The sequence below is a fragment of the Scleropages formosus genome, chromosome 3 (genome assembly GCF_900964775.1).
Source record: "Scleropages formosus chromosome 3, fSclFor1.1, whole genome shotgun sequence".
Lineage (NCBI taxonomy): Eukaryota > Metazoa > Chordata > Actinopteri > Osteoglossiformes > Osteoglossidae > Scleropages > Scleropages formosus.
In genome coordinates, this window is record NC_041808.1 from 22,971,877 (window position 1) to 22,986,805 (window position 14,929).

Sequence of the window (14,929 nt, forward strand, 5' to 3'; positions counted from 1 at the left end):
CTGAATAGTGCAAGAGGATGTGTGTTTGATCCACACTCAGGCTGTGAGGAATATGCATGTTTTCCCTGCGTTCATGTGGATTTCCTCCAGGTGCTCTGATTTTCTTCCACAGTCCAAAGATGTGTTTCAACTGAGTTGCTGATTAAAATGCCCATTGTGTGTATGAGAAAGAGTGAGTTGTGCTGATGTATAGGTGAGTGATTCACAAATAGATAGTTGACTGTAGTACATCTAGCATTGTAGGTCACTTTGGGTGGAAAAAGCTGCCGCTAAAACATGGTTGGAAATCACAAAATACTGAGGTTCAAAGTTAGTGCTCTTTATCAAAAGTGATTAGTGCAAATGCTAATATCATGTACTTTATCTTTGAAAATGTACCGGTATTTACATTTATTTATTTAGCAAATGCTTTTGTCCAAAGTGACATACATTTCAGCAAAAGTACAATTTATGCATTACATTGAGGAGACATAGCTGTAGACATGAAAGTCTCAAGCAAACCTAGTTTGTTCCCTACCACTTCCTGCACTAAGGTTCATCGTTCGAGTAGGTGCATAAGACACAGGATAGACAAATCTCAATACCCTCCCACCAAATGTTTTTTTTTTTTTTTTTTTTTTTAAAATATAAGATACACAAATGAGCAGAGTAATGGCTGAATAAAGGTGGTATCTGGGGATGCTTATGGAGTTATGTGTGAACAGTTACACCATAAATAAGCTGGAGAGAGCTTGGGTGAAGTGGATCTGGAAAAGGTGGGTTTTCAGACCCTTCTTGAAAATGGACAGTTTCCGCAGTTCTGAGTGACAGGGGAAGAACATTCCACCACAACAGACCCAGAACCGAGAACCTCCAAGTTTTGCCTTTCGTACGCGGGACCACCAAGCAAGCAGAAGTAGATGAACGAAGGAGCCTGGCTGGGATGCACCGGTTGATGAAGTCTTGTAAATAGCTGAGAGCAGTTTTATTCATGCATTTGTACACAATAACCAGGGTTTTGAATTTGATTCGGACAGCTATAGGAAGCCAGTGCAGAGAAATGAGTAGAGAAGATACATGGGAGCGCTGTGGCAAATCAAACACAACTCGTGCAGCAGCATTCTGTAGAAGCTGCAGAGGTTTGATGGCATTAGCAGGAAGGCCACACAGAAGAGAGTTACAATAGTCCAGATGGGAAGTCACCATGGCTTGGACAAGTAGTTGGGCGGAGTCAGTAGTGAGGTAGGGATGGATCTGCAGAACCGGGTTGTGCCTTCGATATGTTGAGAGAATGATAGACTCACATCAGCCGTTACTCCCAGACTCTAAGCGAAGGAGCTAGGCGAAATGAGTGAGTTGTCCAGTTTGATCGAGAGGCCGTGACAGGATAGGCCAGCTGGGAAGTAAAGAATTTTTTTTTTAATTAAAGGAACATATTGATCTCTTGTTACTCTCAACATAGATTTCCCCTAGTTATTAATCTGGCAGCAGAGTAATGACAAAAGCTGGCTCTGTCCTGGGAGTTAACCTGGACTCTTTGGAGGAAGTTGTACAAAGGAAGACTAAAGCTCTTAACCATTATGGACAATGACTCTTACCCTCCACACAACAGCTTGTCCACACAGAGCAGTACCTTCAGCAACAGACTTGTCAAGTTGTGCTCCTCCAAAGTGCACTCCCTGAAGTTATTTCTGCTATTATATATCCACCATGATGAGTCCGTTACTGTTGGAGTGGCTCTAAGGTTCCTCACACTGCTCTATTTCACTACCCCTTTCTCATAAATTGGTGTGAGATGAATAATGTGTTTCCTTTACCCATTAATAAGTCACAATAACCCTTTTTAGTGCTAAAATACTTAGGAAAAGAAACCCTATCAATATATTCAAGTCAGCTACACAAACCATACATCTATACCAATCCTCTAGCAAGAGAGCAAAGGAATTCTTTAAAAGGCCTTCTTTCAGTTTTTTTTTTTTTTTTTTTTTTTTTTGGAAGGACTAAACCATTACATAAAGAGGGGTATGACAATAATGGAGCTAAAACCCAAGTACAAATTGACCTACATGAAATATGTTAAATTACTCAAAACCTTTTGATTTGAGTAGGAATATCATTTCCCTTATACTACAATTCACCATTATCGTAAAATACAATGACAAATTAAAACCAGTCAATTAGAAATTTCCCCAACAATATGATTTCCCATTTACCTCCAACTGAACATGTGCAACACTAAAACCTTACTACAAAAATGTTGTTGGGTAATACATCAGCAAAACACAAATCTAACAGGGCAAGCATAGTATTTGTGTGTGTTGAATATTTATGTATGATAGGAAAATATATCTAGTTCATTGTGTGCACACACTAAGTTAGCTTAATTTTGTGGGATGACTGATTTTCCTGCTGATACTTAATGGGGGCACACTTTCTCGGTCAGTCTAAGTATGTTCATTTATTTATTTACTGATTTATTCATTTTTTTTCATTTATTTCATTTTTTTGTGTGTATGTTGTATGCTGCTACATTTTCCTTCTGGATATTAATTTTTCATTTATTACTGCCAATGACATTCTTAAATAGGCCAAAAGATGGTTTGAATTGCAAAGTTCAGAAAAGCTTCCTTTTGCTACTTAAAAGTTTTTGAAAAACTCAACAAATGACTCAACCATGAAGTGCCCATTTATTGTTTTTATGCAGTTGAAATTTTCCTCATTGTTACTTTTCGTTATGGTTATTACACATCTGTCTTTAGATGACAGTTTTAATAGAATATTTGTTTTTTGAACTTCGATATTTGAAAATGTCATTTATTACTTTAAAGAAAAGTTTTGGCAGAAGTTCTCAAATCATAACAAAGACTATGAGCGTTGCAAATGAGCTTCCTGTTTTTTTTTGCACCTACCCAAGACTGAAGATAAGCAGCACTCTTTGACAAGATCAGGAAGTCTGCCGAGCAGCTGCTGTGACTGCATCTTGTAGAAAAAAAGAGTGCTGTGCTCTCTTAGTTAGGTTATGGTCATCCATCATTAAAGTGGGTTTTGAGTCGTCAACTTTCAGTCACTCAGGGGAACCACAAACTTAATGACCAACTCTTTCGGGAACTGTGCAGATCGACACCAGCAGCAGATGTCAGAGGATGAACGCCCAGTGGAGACAACAAGTATGCTTGAAACCTCTAGCCAAGAGGATGGAGAAGATGGCCGGGTGAAGCTTGATGACTCAAGCTTCCCCTTGCAGCTCCAGAATGGCCTGGAGAGCCTACGCTTGGAATGCTCTCTCACGGACGTGACACTGTATGTGGAGGGTCAGGAGTTTGCATGCCACCGAGTGGTCCTTGCTGCTGCCAGTCAGTATTTTAGGTGAGTCCAACCTTAGAATCAAATACAGTAAGGATTACCGAACAATTACCCTCTGTACTGCTTGCAATTTGGATTCATTTCCACCTTGTCAATCAATTAATTAATTAATTATTAGATAATGATATAAAATTAAACAAATACAATATCAGTACTTTATAGAGATCTCAGCTGCAGCCGATATTTTCCTATGTGGAACATTTCTTCACCTGTTTGTTTTCTTTCTATTTAGAGCAATGTTCTGCAACAATCTACGAGAGAAACATGAAGACAGGATCCAAATCAAAGGGGTTGAGGCAGAAACCATGAAGATTCTCCTGGACTACACTTACACCAGCAAAGTTCTCATCACCAAGCAAAATGTTCAGAAGACCCTTGAAGCTGCAAGCCTTTTCCAGGTTACAAACCCACACTTGTGTGTGTTCACATTCACTCTTGTTCGTTGTTCATGTGGCATGGATTAACACACAAGGCTGTTTATCACACTGGTTTCTGGTACATAACTGAGTGATGTATATTTATATAAAATTTTTCCATTGTACAAAAAAAATCAGTTTCACCCTTTGTTCAGGTGTGTCCTGCTGTGACAGAAGCAGAATAAACAGAGCTTACCAGCCCTGTCTAAGAACCGCAAAATGGGGAAGTGAAAATGAATCTCCTACTATTTGAACTTTTTCCATTACACTTTATTTCAGCTGTCACTGCTAGGCAGCAGTCTAGGGAAGGCTTTTATTTTGGTCTTGTTGGGTTAAAATGGAGAACCTGAGCATGCCAAGACAAAGCAGATCTCTGTTCCACAGCACTGCTTATTTAAAATCTTTTATATTTTACATTTATTCATTTGGCAGAGGCTTTTCTCCTAAGAAAAGTATAACTCAGACTAAAGAAATGTGTATTGATTCAACAGAGGGAGAGACAATGATGCAGATACAGTAATCTCAAAATACAAGCATTTAGTCCAGCACTACTGTTTTTGCCAGCAGGGGTTATGAGCTGCTGCAAATAGAATTGATAAGGAGTTCTTTTTAGCAGATTATGTAGAGAAAGCTTATAAAACAGATATGAGGTCAGGTTAGAATATTGTCCAAAGTATGTCATTCATTTCACTATGCTTATTATGTTACATCATAACAGCCCTTATATTTAATGAACAACTAAATTGCTGGGTTTTTCATCAAAGCAAATGATGGACTCTGTTGTTCGACAGTGAATTCTAGGACACACACCCTGTGTCAACAAGTTTGAGATTAATACTTCTTATCATTAATTGGTCCAGACTGTCATTTATTCATTCTGCGTGATCCAGTCAGTGCCGCGACATTTGATTTGGGTGTGATAAACAGAACCAAATCTGAAAATTGCGCTAAGCAGCTGTGTGAGAGATTCTGAGATGCACTATGCTTTAATTTTCTTATTATTCATTTATATGTGGCACATACCCTTAATTTTCAACAGACACTGTTATAGTAAGTTTACTTTATAAAGTCATTATGAAAAGTAATTGTACAGGCAGTAGACCCTTCATGAATTAAATGTCCTTAAATAACCCCACCATTATCCTATAGACTCAGAATGCATGCTCAATGTGGAGTTCTGACATGGTCATCATCATCAGCAACACTGAGGTGATCAAGATATAAAAACAGCAACTATAAGGTGACAAATACAGGCATCCACAATTTATGAAGTCTCTTTATCCAAAATTTTGGTTTAACAGCTCTTGAGATTTGATAACCAATTTTCAATTTGTGGAACCAAAAATCGGTATATCAAAATTTATACAAAGCTTGTCCAAAAGAAAAAACATAGAAAGCCTCGTGAATGAAACGGAAGTGCAGGAATGTGCTGTAGTTGGTGTGTCTGCATCCAGATCTCTGATCCGTTGGTGTGTTTAGAAATGTGAGTGTTGCTGTAAGAGAGTGGGGCATTATGGAAAGTGTATGAAATTCCATAGGTGTGTCTGTTGGCCTTACTGGCTGTGTAATTTCACTGAATGATTGTAGAAACAACAGAGCAATTAAAAGGAAAAGTTTAGCTGACAGTTTTTCAAGTTATGTATGCACATTTTAGCAACCGTACACACACACACACACACACTTTCTGAACCGCTTGTCCCATACGGGGTCGCGGGGAACCGGAGCCTACCCGGTAACACAGGGCGTAAGGCTGGAGGGGGAGGGGACACACTCAGGAAGGGACGCCAGTCCGTCGCAAGGCACCCCGAGCAGGACTCAAACCCCAGACCCACCGGAGAGCAGGACTGTGGTCCAACCCACTGCGCCACCGCACCCCCTTCACAACCGTACACAGTTTTCGAAAATTGTTCACAAGACATGCCATGTACCCAGTGGATCTCAGATTGGTTTATTACTCATCCTTCAGAGAACTGATCATTTAAAAAACAAAGGGGGAATTACTTTGGACCAGTATGAATATCAGCTTTGTGGAGGTGATGAGTTGAAAAAATTATTTGTTGATTTTTTTTTTTTCTTTTCTGGGAACAAACCAAGAACGAATTCTTTAAAAGGTTAATGTTACACTACTACTTTTTTTCATGATATCAGGCATCATTTAGGATGATTTTAGAGTGAACTTGGGATGGAGTTGGAACAAGCTGGAAATTTTCCCCAGAAAAAAATAATTTCATTATCTGGGTTTTTTGGGGGCAGTGGCACAGCTGGTTTGACTGGGTCCTACTCTCTGATAGGACTGTGGTTCGAGTCCTGCTTGGGGTGCCTTGCGAAGTACTGGTGTCCCGTCCTGGGTGTGTCCCCTCCCACTCCAGCCCTATGCCCTGTGTTACTGGGTTAGGCTGTGGCTTGCTATGATCCCCACTTGGGACAAGTGGTTTCAGACTCTGTGTGTGTGTGTGTGTGTGTGTGTGTGTGTGGTTTTTTTGATTTTTGGTTTATTTTCAGGCACAAATAAGGACTGATTAATGATGAGTAGTGGTAATATTGTCTGAAAAAGTACTTGTGCAAGGTTTTTGCTGACTGACAGTAGAGCAATGCTAACAGAATTACAACAGTAGTATTCCAAGCAGCAAAACAAAGAAATTGGAAGGAAACCCCAGAGTGATGCTGCAGTTCTCTGTGACCACAGTTCCTGCGCATGGTTGAAGCCTGCTCCAGCTTTCTGGCCAACGCCCTCCTCCCAGACAACTGTGTTGGTGTCCTGAGGCTGGCTGACGCCCACTCGCTAGTACCCTTGCAGGCCTGCGTGCAAGACTACATCTCCCAAGCCTTCTCCCATGTAGCACTCCATGAAGAGTTTCTGGAGTTGCCAGAGGAGGCACTGGTGAACCTCTTGAAGCGCGATGACCTGAGCGTGACGGAAGAGGAGCAGGTGTTTGAGGCAGCCATTCGCTGGGTGCGGGCACGTGAAACTGAAAGGCTGCCTACCCTACCACGCCTGTTGCAGCACATACGCCTGCCCCTCCTAAATCCATGGTACTTTGTTGAAAAAGTGGAAGGGGACCCCCTTGTGCGAAGGAGCCCTGAGGCCTTTAATTTGCTGCAGGAGGCTCGCAGGTACCACCTCTCTGGGACTGAGGTAGGTGCCAGGAGCCCTGCTGTTGATGCTTTTGTCACTGTCATGGGTTATTCCGGTCTTTGGAATGGTACCTCTGCTGCTCTTTGTGTTAGCATTGCGAGCAGCATTAAATTGTTTAACTGGGAAAAATAAATTGTCAATATTTGGACTTCTAAGGTCCTGAAGCTGCAAATATCTATTTGCTGAGAAATGCAATAAAGTAATGACAACATAATGAAACATGATACACTAGCGATGTACTACATGCTACACAGTGGCGCATCTGCAGGCATAAATAGGCTGTACTGTGTGCCAAATCAGGTTGTCTCTGAGCGCACCAAGCCACGAGTCCAGGAGTTCCAGTCGGAGGTGTTCATGATCATTGGCGGATGCACTAAGGATGAAAAATTTGTATCGGAGGTGACCTGCTTGGACCCCCTACGCAGGAGTCGACTGGAAGTAGCCAAGCTACCCATAACTGAGATGGAGGCAGAGACCGACAACAAAAAGTGGGTGGAGTTTGCTTGCATCACATTCCAGAATGAAGTTTACCTGTCTGGTGAGTGAACTCCACACCGTACAGCATCTCCGACAATCACGCTCTAAATATCTTACGGCTTTAAAAATTACAAATAACTGATCTTAGACTTCCTGGATGTGGTTTGAAATGAACTAGTCTGAACTACTTTGTAAGATTCCTCTAGTGCAGTACATAAATGTGAGCAGCAGAAACTCATCACGAAAAGCAGAAACTGAATCAGCCATACTACTTTATCTCAAAGTAAAATGATTATTATCATAAAGCTATTCTAAATGAATTTCTCATTTGCAGATTTTTAGACTGAAAGTGGAGTTTTTCTTGTAGTAATTCATATGTTATAAGATTTCTATATTTCTTGTAGGCATTTTCTTGTGCTATATTCATATTATAAAGATTTTACACAGTTTCAGCATATTTTCCAGTTTCACCTTGCTTGCTTGTGTGATTGGAATAGGGGGAAAGGAGACCCAGCATGAAGCATGGAAGTACAATGCTGCCCTCAATAAGTGGATCCAAATCGAGTATCTCAACAATGGGCGCTGGAGGCATAAAATGGCAGTACTGGCAGGGAAGGTCTATGTGCTGGGTGGGTTCGATGGCACCCAGAGACACAGCAGTGTGGAGACCTACGACTCCTTTCACAACACCTGGACAGAGGTCAGTTTCCTGATTAGATGATCACCAGCTAACTCTAGACTCATTTTCAGTTTCATCATGTTCTTGAGCTAACAGTTATCCATTGCAGCTTAAAGTTTAATTCATTTAGTACAGCAGGTTTCATCGGGGATCTTGACACAACCTTTAGGTTACAGGTCCATTGCCTTTACCGCCATGCTACCTGTTGGTCTAGTTTTATGTTGCATCAGGTGTAGTTATGCTTTTAATTTAAATGTCTGAGGTGTGAAGGGGATGCGGTGGTGCAGTGGGTTGGACTGGGTCCTGCTCTCCGGTAGGTCTGGGGTTCGAGCCCCACTTGGGGTGCCTTGTGACGGACTGACGTCCCGTCCTGGGTGTGTTCCCTCCCTCTCCAGCCTTACGCCCTGAGTTGCCAGGTTAGGCTCCGGTTCCCTGCGACCCTGTATGGGATAAGCGGTTTAGGAAATGTGTATGTGTGTGCCTGAGGTGTGACTGCATGAAGTGCTGTTAAGTGTTATTGCTGTTACTGGTAGGCTACCCCTAGTTATAAACTTCAGAGTTTTGAATTTTCAAAGATACAAAAATTTTGAAGTTTATTAATTTAGTATTTTCACCATTTTGTTTTGTAAAATTCTGTGTTGTAGAGGGAAAATGAGCTGTCTTTTTGCTTGCCACCATCAGTTGACAGCAAAATGGATATAAACAGTGCTGCTTTTTCTGGGATGGTCAGGATAACAGAGCTGTCTTTTTTTTTTTCATTTTAATAATCACCCATTTATCATTCCATATCTGTAGTACCCTACATTTTGCCAGTAATAGGCACTAGAGTTGTTTGATAACATAGGCATGTGTAAGCTGCATAGAAGATGAACAGAACAACCTGCACAGCATGTAGAACCCCTGGAGAGTTAGCCAAGACACACACACACACACACACACACACACACACACACACACACACACACACTTTCAGAACCGCTTGTCCCATACGGGGTCGCGGGGAACCGGAGCCAACCCAGTAACACAGGGCATAAGGCCAGAGAGGGAGGAGACACACCCAGGACAGGACGCCAGTCCGTCACAAGGCACCCCAAGCGGGACTCAAACCCCAGACCCACCGGAGAGCAGGACTGTGGTCCAACCCACTGCGCCACCACACCCCCTTAGCCATGACAGCCCAGTGAAAATATTAATTCCATCTGCACTCTTTTGCTACACCAACAGCATCACATATATTACAGATTTCATCCTTTCGTTTCACCTTGCCTATATGTTATCACCTACTACCCACAGATATTTTCATTGCTTAAAGTTTTTCATATTGTTATAGGTGTTATACGACTATTGACAGGGTATGCCACAGAATGCTTCACACAAATACAAAAGGAGTGACAACAATAAGAATTACAGTTTTGCGAGCCTTTCCCTCGATCTGGAACATTTTGGTAACATGCTAATGACATTCTCCTCTTCTGTGTGTGTTGCAGGCAGCACCCCTCATGCTGAGTGTGAGCTCCTTTGCCACAGCCAGTCACAACAACAAGCTATATGTGATTGGAGGGGGTCCAAATGGCAAACTGGCCACAGATAAGACCCAGTGCTTTGACCCTTGCACCAACAAATGGACTCTCCGGTCCCCAATGCCCACTGAAGCAAAGTGTATAAATGCTGTAACCTTCAAAGATTGCATTTTTGTAGCTGGTTAGTATCGTACCAGCTGTAATAGACAGCTGTCTCTGTCCCTGTGATATAGTGGTCAGATCAGGTCATACAGAAGCTGCGGTTTGACGTTTCTGACACTCTGCTTGTTCCTTGGCTAGGTGGCGCAATGAAGGCACTCTACTGCTATAACCCTTTGGAGGACACCTGGAGTATGGTGACACAGTTCAGCCATGAGAGAGCCAGTTGTGGTCTTGCAGCATGTAATGACAAGCTCTTCATCACAGGAGGGCGGGATGAAAGGAATCAGGTGATCGCCACAGTGCTGTGTTGGGACCCGGGCACAAAGAAGCTGACAGAGGAGTGTGTGCTACCCCGTGGTGTGTCCCACCATGGCAGTGTTACGCTGCGGAAATCATACACGCATATCCGGAGAGTAACGCCTGGAACTGTGGCTGTATGACTTTAAATTGGAAAATCGGCGAACTCGCTACACAAGCTAACGGGCAGGAGTACCCAAAAAGCTGGGTTGCTGTTACTGAAGATTACTGAGAAAAAGATATCATGAATAAGGAATGTACTGGATATGGAACTGCACTTGTGACTGAAACATAGGCCTTACCTCATTGTTATATTTGCCATGGCTGCATAAGAGTAAATGGTAGATAAATATACTACTTATTTTTGTCTCCATTGCATCCATTATATTTTGTCTCTTTTTACATCCATTATATTTATATGATCTGAACTGAACATTTGTAAAAAACTATAAAGTGAGTATTAATAAAAAAAAAAAAACACAACAATTACTGGGTTTCCTAATACAGTGAGCAAAATATACAGAAATTAAAATTGAGAAAATGTCAATTATGGAGGGGGTGTGGTGGGTTGGGCCAGGTCCTGCTCTCCGGTGGGTCTGGGGTTCAAGTCCCGCTTGGGGTGCCTTGTGAGGGGCTGGCGTCCTGTCCTGGGTGTGTCCCCTCCCCCTCCAGCTTTACGCCCTGTGTTACCGGGTAGGCTCTGGTTCCCCGCGACCCTGTATGGGACAAGCGGTTCTGAAAGTGTGTGTGTGTGTGTGTGTGTGTGTGTGTGTGTGTGTGTGTGTGTGTGTGAATTATTGGTTGCATAAATTATCACCCTCTCTGTGTCCTGCCCTCTTCATACCTTCCATGTATAATCTGACAGACAGCTAAATTGCTCAGACATTACTGGGCTGGACACTCTGTATCATTAATAGGTTTCAAATGAGAGTTCAAACAAAAGCCCAGATTGGGGAAACTGAAGAGGACTGAAATGAAAAACAAGGTAATCTTTTCTGTAAAAACTAGCTTATATACTAACTTTTCTACCCCATCAGTTATGACAGTCAAGCAGTAGGATGAGCACAAACTACAGTATATAATAGAAGGACTGAAGTGGTGTCCAATTGGGGGGTGAAGTGGCGCAGCGGGTCTCTGATGGGTCTGGGGTTGGAGTCCCCCTTGGGGTGTCTTGCGATGGAATGGTGTCCCGTCTTGGGTGTGTCCCTCCCCCTCCAGCCTTGCACCCTGTGTTACCTGGATAGGCTCCGGGGGCATCAGACAATGTGTGTGCGTGTGTTGTTTCAAACTGGCAAAGACTGCATCCTTTCTGAAAGATAAGATAAGGCTGGAGCTAGGGTAAGGGTTCGAACTAGGCTAAGTGCTGGAGCCAGGCTAAGGGTTTCAGGGTTTTGTGGGGCCGGCTCTGTGCCTTGCGCAGCAGCCAGAGTTCAGCTGGGAGCTAGGGTTAGGGCTGGAGATAGGGTCGGGGCCGGAGCCTGGGCTATGGCTGGAGGTAGGGTTAAGGCCGGAGCTAGGGTTAGGGTTCGGGCAAGGGCAAGCGCTGGAGCCCGGCTAAGGGTTTCGGCTCGTTGCGGGGCCGGCGCTGTGGCTTGCGCAGCAGCCAGAGTTCAGCTGGGAGCTAGGGTTAGGGCTGGAGATAGGGTCGGGGCCGGAGCCTGGGCTATGGCTGGAGGTAGGGTTAAGGCCGGAGCTAGGGTTAGGGTTCGGGCAAGGGCAAGCGCTGGAGCCCGGCTAAGGGTTTCGGCTCGTTGCGGGGCCGGCGCTGTGGCTTGCGCAGCAGCCAGTGTTCAGCTGGGAGCTAGGGTTCGGGCTGGAGATAGGGTCGGGGCCGGAGCCTGGGCTATGGCTGGAGGTAGGGTTAAGGCCGGAGCTAGGGTTAGGGTTCGGGCTAGGGCAAGCGCTGGAGCCCGGCTAAGGGTTTCGGCTCGTTGCGGTGCCGGCGCTGTGCCTTGCGCAGCAGCCAGAGTTCAGCTGGGAGCTAGTGTTAGGGCTGGAGATAGGGTCGGGGCCGGAGCCTGGGCTATGGCTGGAGGTAGGGTTAAGGCCGGAGCTAGGGTTAGGGTTCGGGCTAGGGCAAGCGCTGGAGCCCGGCTAAGGGTTTCGGCTCGTTGCGGGGCCGGCGCTGTGGCTTGCGCAGCAGCCAGAGTTCAGCTGGGAGCTAGGGTTAGGGCTGGAGATAGGGTCGGGGCCGGAGCCTGGGCTATGGCTGGAGGTAGGGTTAAGGCCGGAGCTAGGGTTAGGGTTCGGGCAAGGGCAAGCGCTGGAGCCCGGCTAAGGGTTTCGGCTCGTTGCGGGGCCGGCGCTGTGCCTTGCGCAGCAGCCAGAGTTCAGCTGGGAGCTAGTGTTAGGGCTGGAGATAGGGTCGGGGCCGGAGCCTGGGCTATGGCTGGAGGTAGGGTTAAGGCCGGAGCTAGGGTTAGGGTTCGGGCTAGGGCAAGCGCTGGAGCCCGGCTAAGGGTTTCGGCTCGTTGCGGGGCCGGCGCTGTGGCTTGCGCAGCAGCCAGAGTTCAGCTGGGAGCTAGTGTTAGGGCTGGAGATAGGGTCGGGGCCGGAGCCTGGGCTATGGCTGGAGGTAGGGTTAAGGCCGGAGCTAGGGTTAGGGTTCGGGCTAGGGCAAGTGCTGGAGCCCGGCTAAGGGTTTCGGCTCGTTGCGGGGCCGGTGCTGTGGCTTGCGCAGCAGCCAGTGTTCAGCTGGGAGCTAGGGTTAGGGCTGGAGATAGGGTCGGGGCCGGAGCCTGGGCTATGGCTGGAGGTAGGGTTAAGGCCGGAGCTAGGGTTAGGGTTCGGGCTAGGGCAAGCGCTGGAGCCCGGCTAAGGGTTTCGGCTCGTTGCGGTGCCGGCGCTGTGCCTTGCGCAGCAGCCAGAGTTCAGCTGGGAGCTAGTGTTAGGGCTGGAGATAGGGTCGGGGCCGGAGCCTGGGCTATGGCTGGAGGTAGGGTTAAGGCCGGAGCTAGGGTTAGGGTTCGGGCTAGGGCAAGCGCTGGAGCCCGGCTAAGGGTTTCGGCTCGTTGCGGGGCCGGCGCTCTGGCTTGCGCAGCAGCCAGAGTTCAGCTGGGAGCTAGTGTTAGGGCTGGAGATAGGGTCGGGGCCGGAGCCTGGGCTATGGCTGGAGGTAGGGTTAAGGCCGGAGCTAGGGTTAGGGTTCGGGCTAAGGGCAAGCGCTGGAGCCCGGCTAAGGGTTTCGGCTCGTTGCGGGGCCGGCGCTGTGGCTTGCGCAGCAGCCAGAGTTCAGCTGGGAGCTAGGGTTAGGGCTGGAGATAGGGTCGGGGCCGGAGCCTGGGCTATGGCTGGAGGTAGGGTTAAGGCCGGAGCTAGGGTTAGGGTTCGGGCTAGGGCAAGCGCTGGAGCCCGGCTAAGGGTTTCGGCTCGTTGCGGGGCCGGCGCTGTGGCTTGCGCAGCAGCCAGAGTTCAGCTGGGAGCTAGGGTTAGGGCTGGAGATAGGGTCGGGGCCGGAGCCTGGGCTATGGCTGGAGGTAGGGTTAAGGCCGGAGCTAGGGTTAGGGTTCGGGCTAGGGCAAGCGCTGGAGCCCGGCTAAGGGTTTCGGCTCGTTGCGGGGCCGGCGCTGTGGCTTGCGCAGCAGCCAGAGTTCAGCTGGGAGCTAGGGTTAGGGCTGGAGATAGGGTCGGGGCCGGAGCCTGGGCTATGGCTGGAGGTAGGGTTAAGGCCGGAGCTAGGGTTAGGGTTCGGGCTAGGGCAAGCGCTGGAGCCCGGCTAAGGGTTTCGGCTCGTTGCGGGGCCGGCGCTGTGCCTTGCGCAGCAGCCAGAGTTCAGCTGGGAGCTAGGGTTAGGGCTGGAGATAGGGTCGGGGCCGGAGCCTGGGCTATGGCTGGAGGTAGGGTTAAGGCCGGAGCTAGGGTTAGGGTTCGGGCTAGGGCAAGCGCTGGAGCCCGGCTAAGGGTTTCGGCTCGTTGCGGGGCCGGCGCTGTGGCTTGCGCAGCAGCCAGAGTTCAGCTGGGAGCTAGGGTTCGGGCTGGAGATAGGGTCGGGGCCGGAGCCTGGGCTATGGCTGGAGGTAGGGTTAAGGCCGGAGCTAGGGTTAGGGTTCGGGCTAGGGCAAGCGCTGGAGCCCGGCTAAGGGTTTCGGCTTGTTGCGGGGCCGGCGCTGTGGCTTGCGCAGCAGCCAGAGTTCAGCTGGGAGCTAGGGTTAGGGCTGGAGATAGGGTCGGGGCCGGAGCCTGGGCTATGGCTGGAGGTAGGGTTAAGGCCGGAGCTAGGGTTAGGGTTCGGGCAAGGGCAAGCGCTGGAGCCCGGCTAAGGGTTTCGGCTCGTTGCGGGGCCGGCGCTGTGGCTTGCGCAGCAGCCAGAGTTCAGCTGGGAGCTAGTGTTAGGGCTGGAGATAGGGTCGGGGCCGGAGCCTGGGCTATGGCTGGAGGTAGGGTTAAGGCCGGAGCTAGGGTTAGGGTTCGGGCTAGGGCAAGCGCTGGAGCCCGGCTAAGGGTTTCGGCTCGTTGCGGGGCCGGCGCTGTGGCTTGCGCAGCAGCCAGAGTTCAGCTGGGAGCTAGGGTTAGGGCTGGAGATAGGGTCGGGGCCGGAGCCTGGGCTATGGCTGGAGGTAGGGTTAAGGCCGGAGCTAGGGTTAGGGTTCGGGCTAGGGCAAGTGCTGGAGCCCGGCTAAGGGTTTCGGCTCGTTGCGGGGCCGGCGCTGTGGCTTGCGCAGCAGCCAGAGTTCAGCTGGGAGCTAGGGTTAGGGCTGGAGATAGGGTCGGGGCCGGAGCCTGGGCTATGGCTGGAGGTAGGGTTAAGGCCGGAGCTAGGGTTAGGGTTCGGGCTAGGGCAAGCGCTGGAGCCCGGCTAAGGGTTTCGGCTCGTTGCGGGGCCGGCGCTGTGGCTTGCGCAGCAGCCAGAGTTCAGCTGGGAGCTAGGGTTAGGGCTGGAGATAGGGTCGGGGCCGGAGCC

At 48.0% G+C, this 14,929-nt stretch overlaps 1 protein-coding gene across 1 annotated transcript; it reads left to right on the forward strand.

The window, feature by feature from the left end:
• The first annotated feature begins 2,932 nt into the window (after positions 1–2,932).
• On the forward strand, positions 2,933–10,343 carry klhl6 (kelch-like family member 6). The gene is made up of 7 exons (XM_029250505.1): positions 2,933–3,345; positions 3,575–3,740; positions 6,445–6,894; positions 7,195–7,432; positions 7,869–8,071; positions 9,538–9,751; positions 9,871–10,343. The coding sequence occupies exons 1-7, from the start codon at positions 3,068–3,070 to the stop codon at positions 10,170–10,172; spliced, it is 1,851 nt and encodes a 616-aa protein (XP_029106338.1). The 5' UTR covers positions 2,933–3,067; the 3' UTR covers positions 10,173–10,343.
• Positions 10,344–14,929: the final 4,586 nt, after the last annotated feature.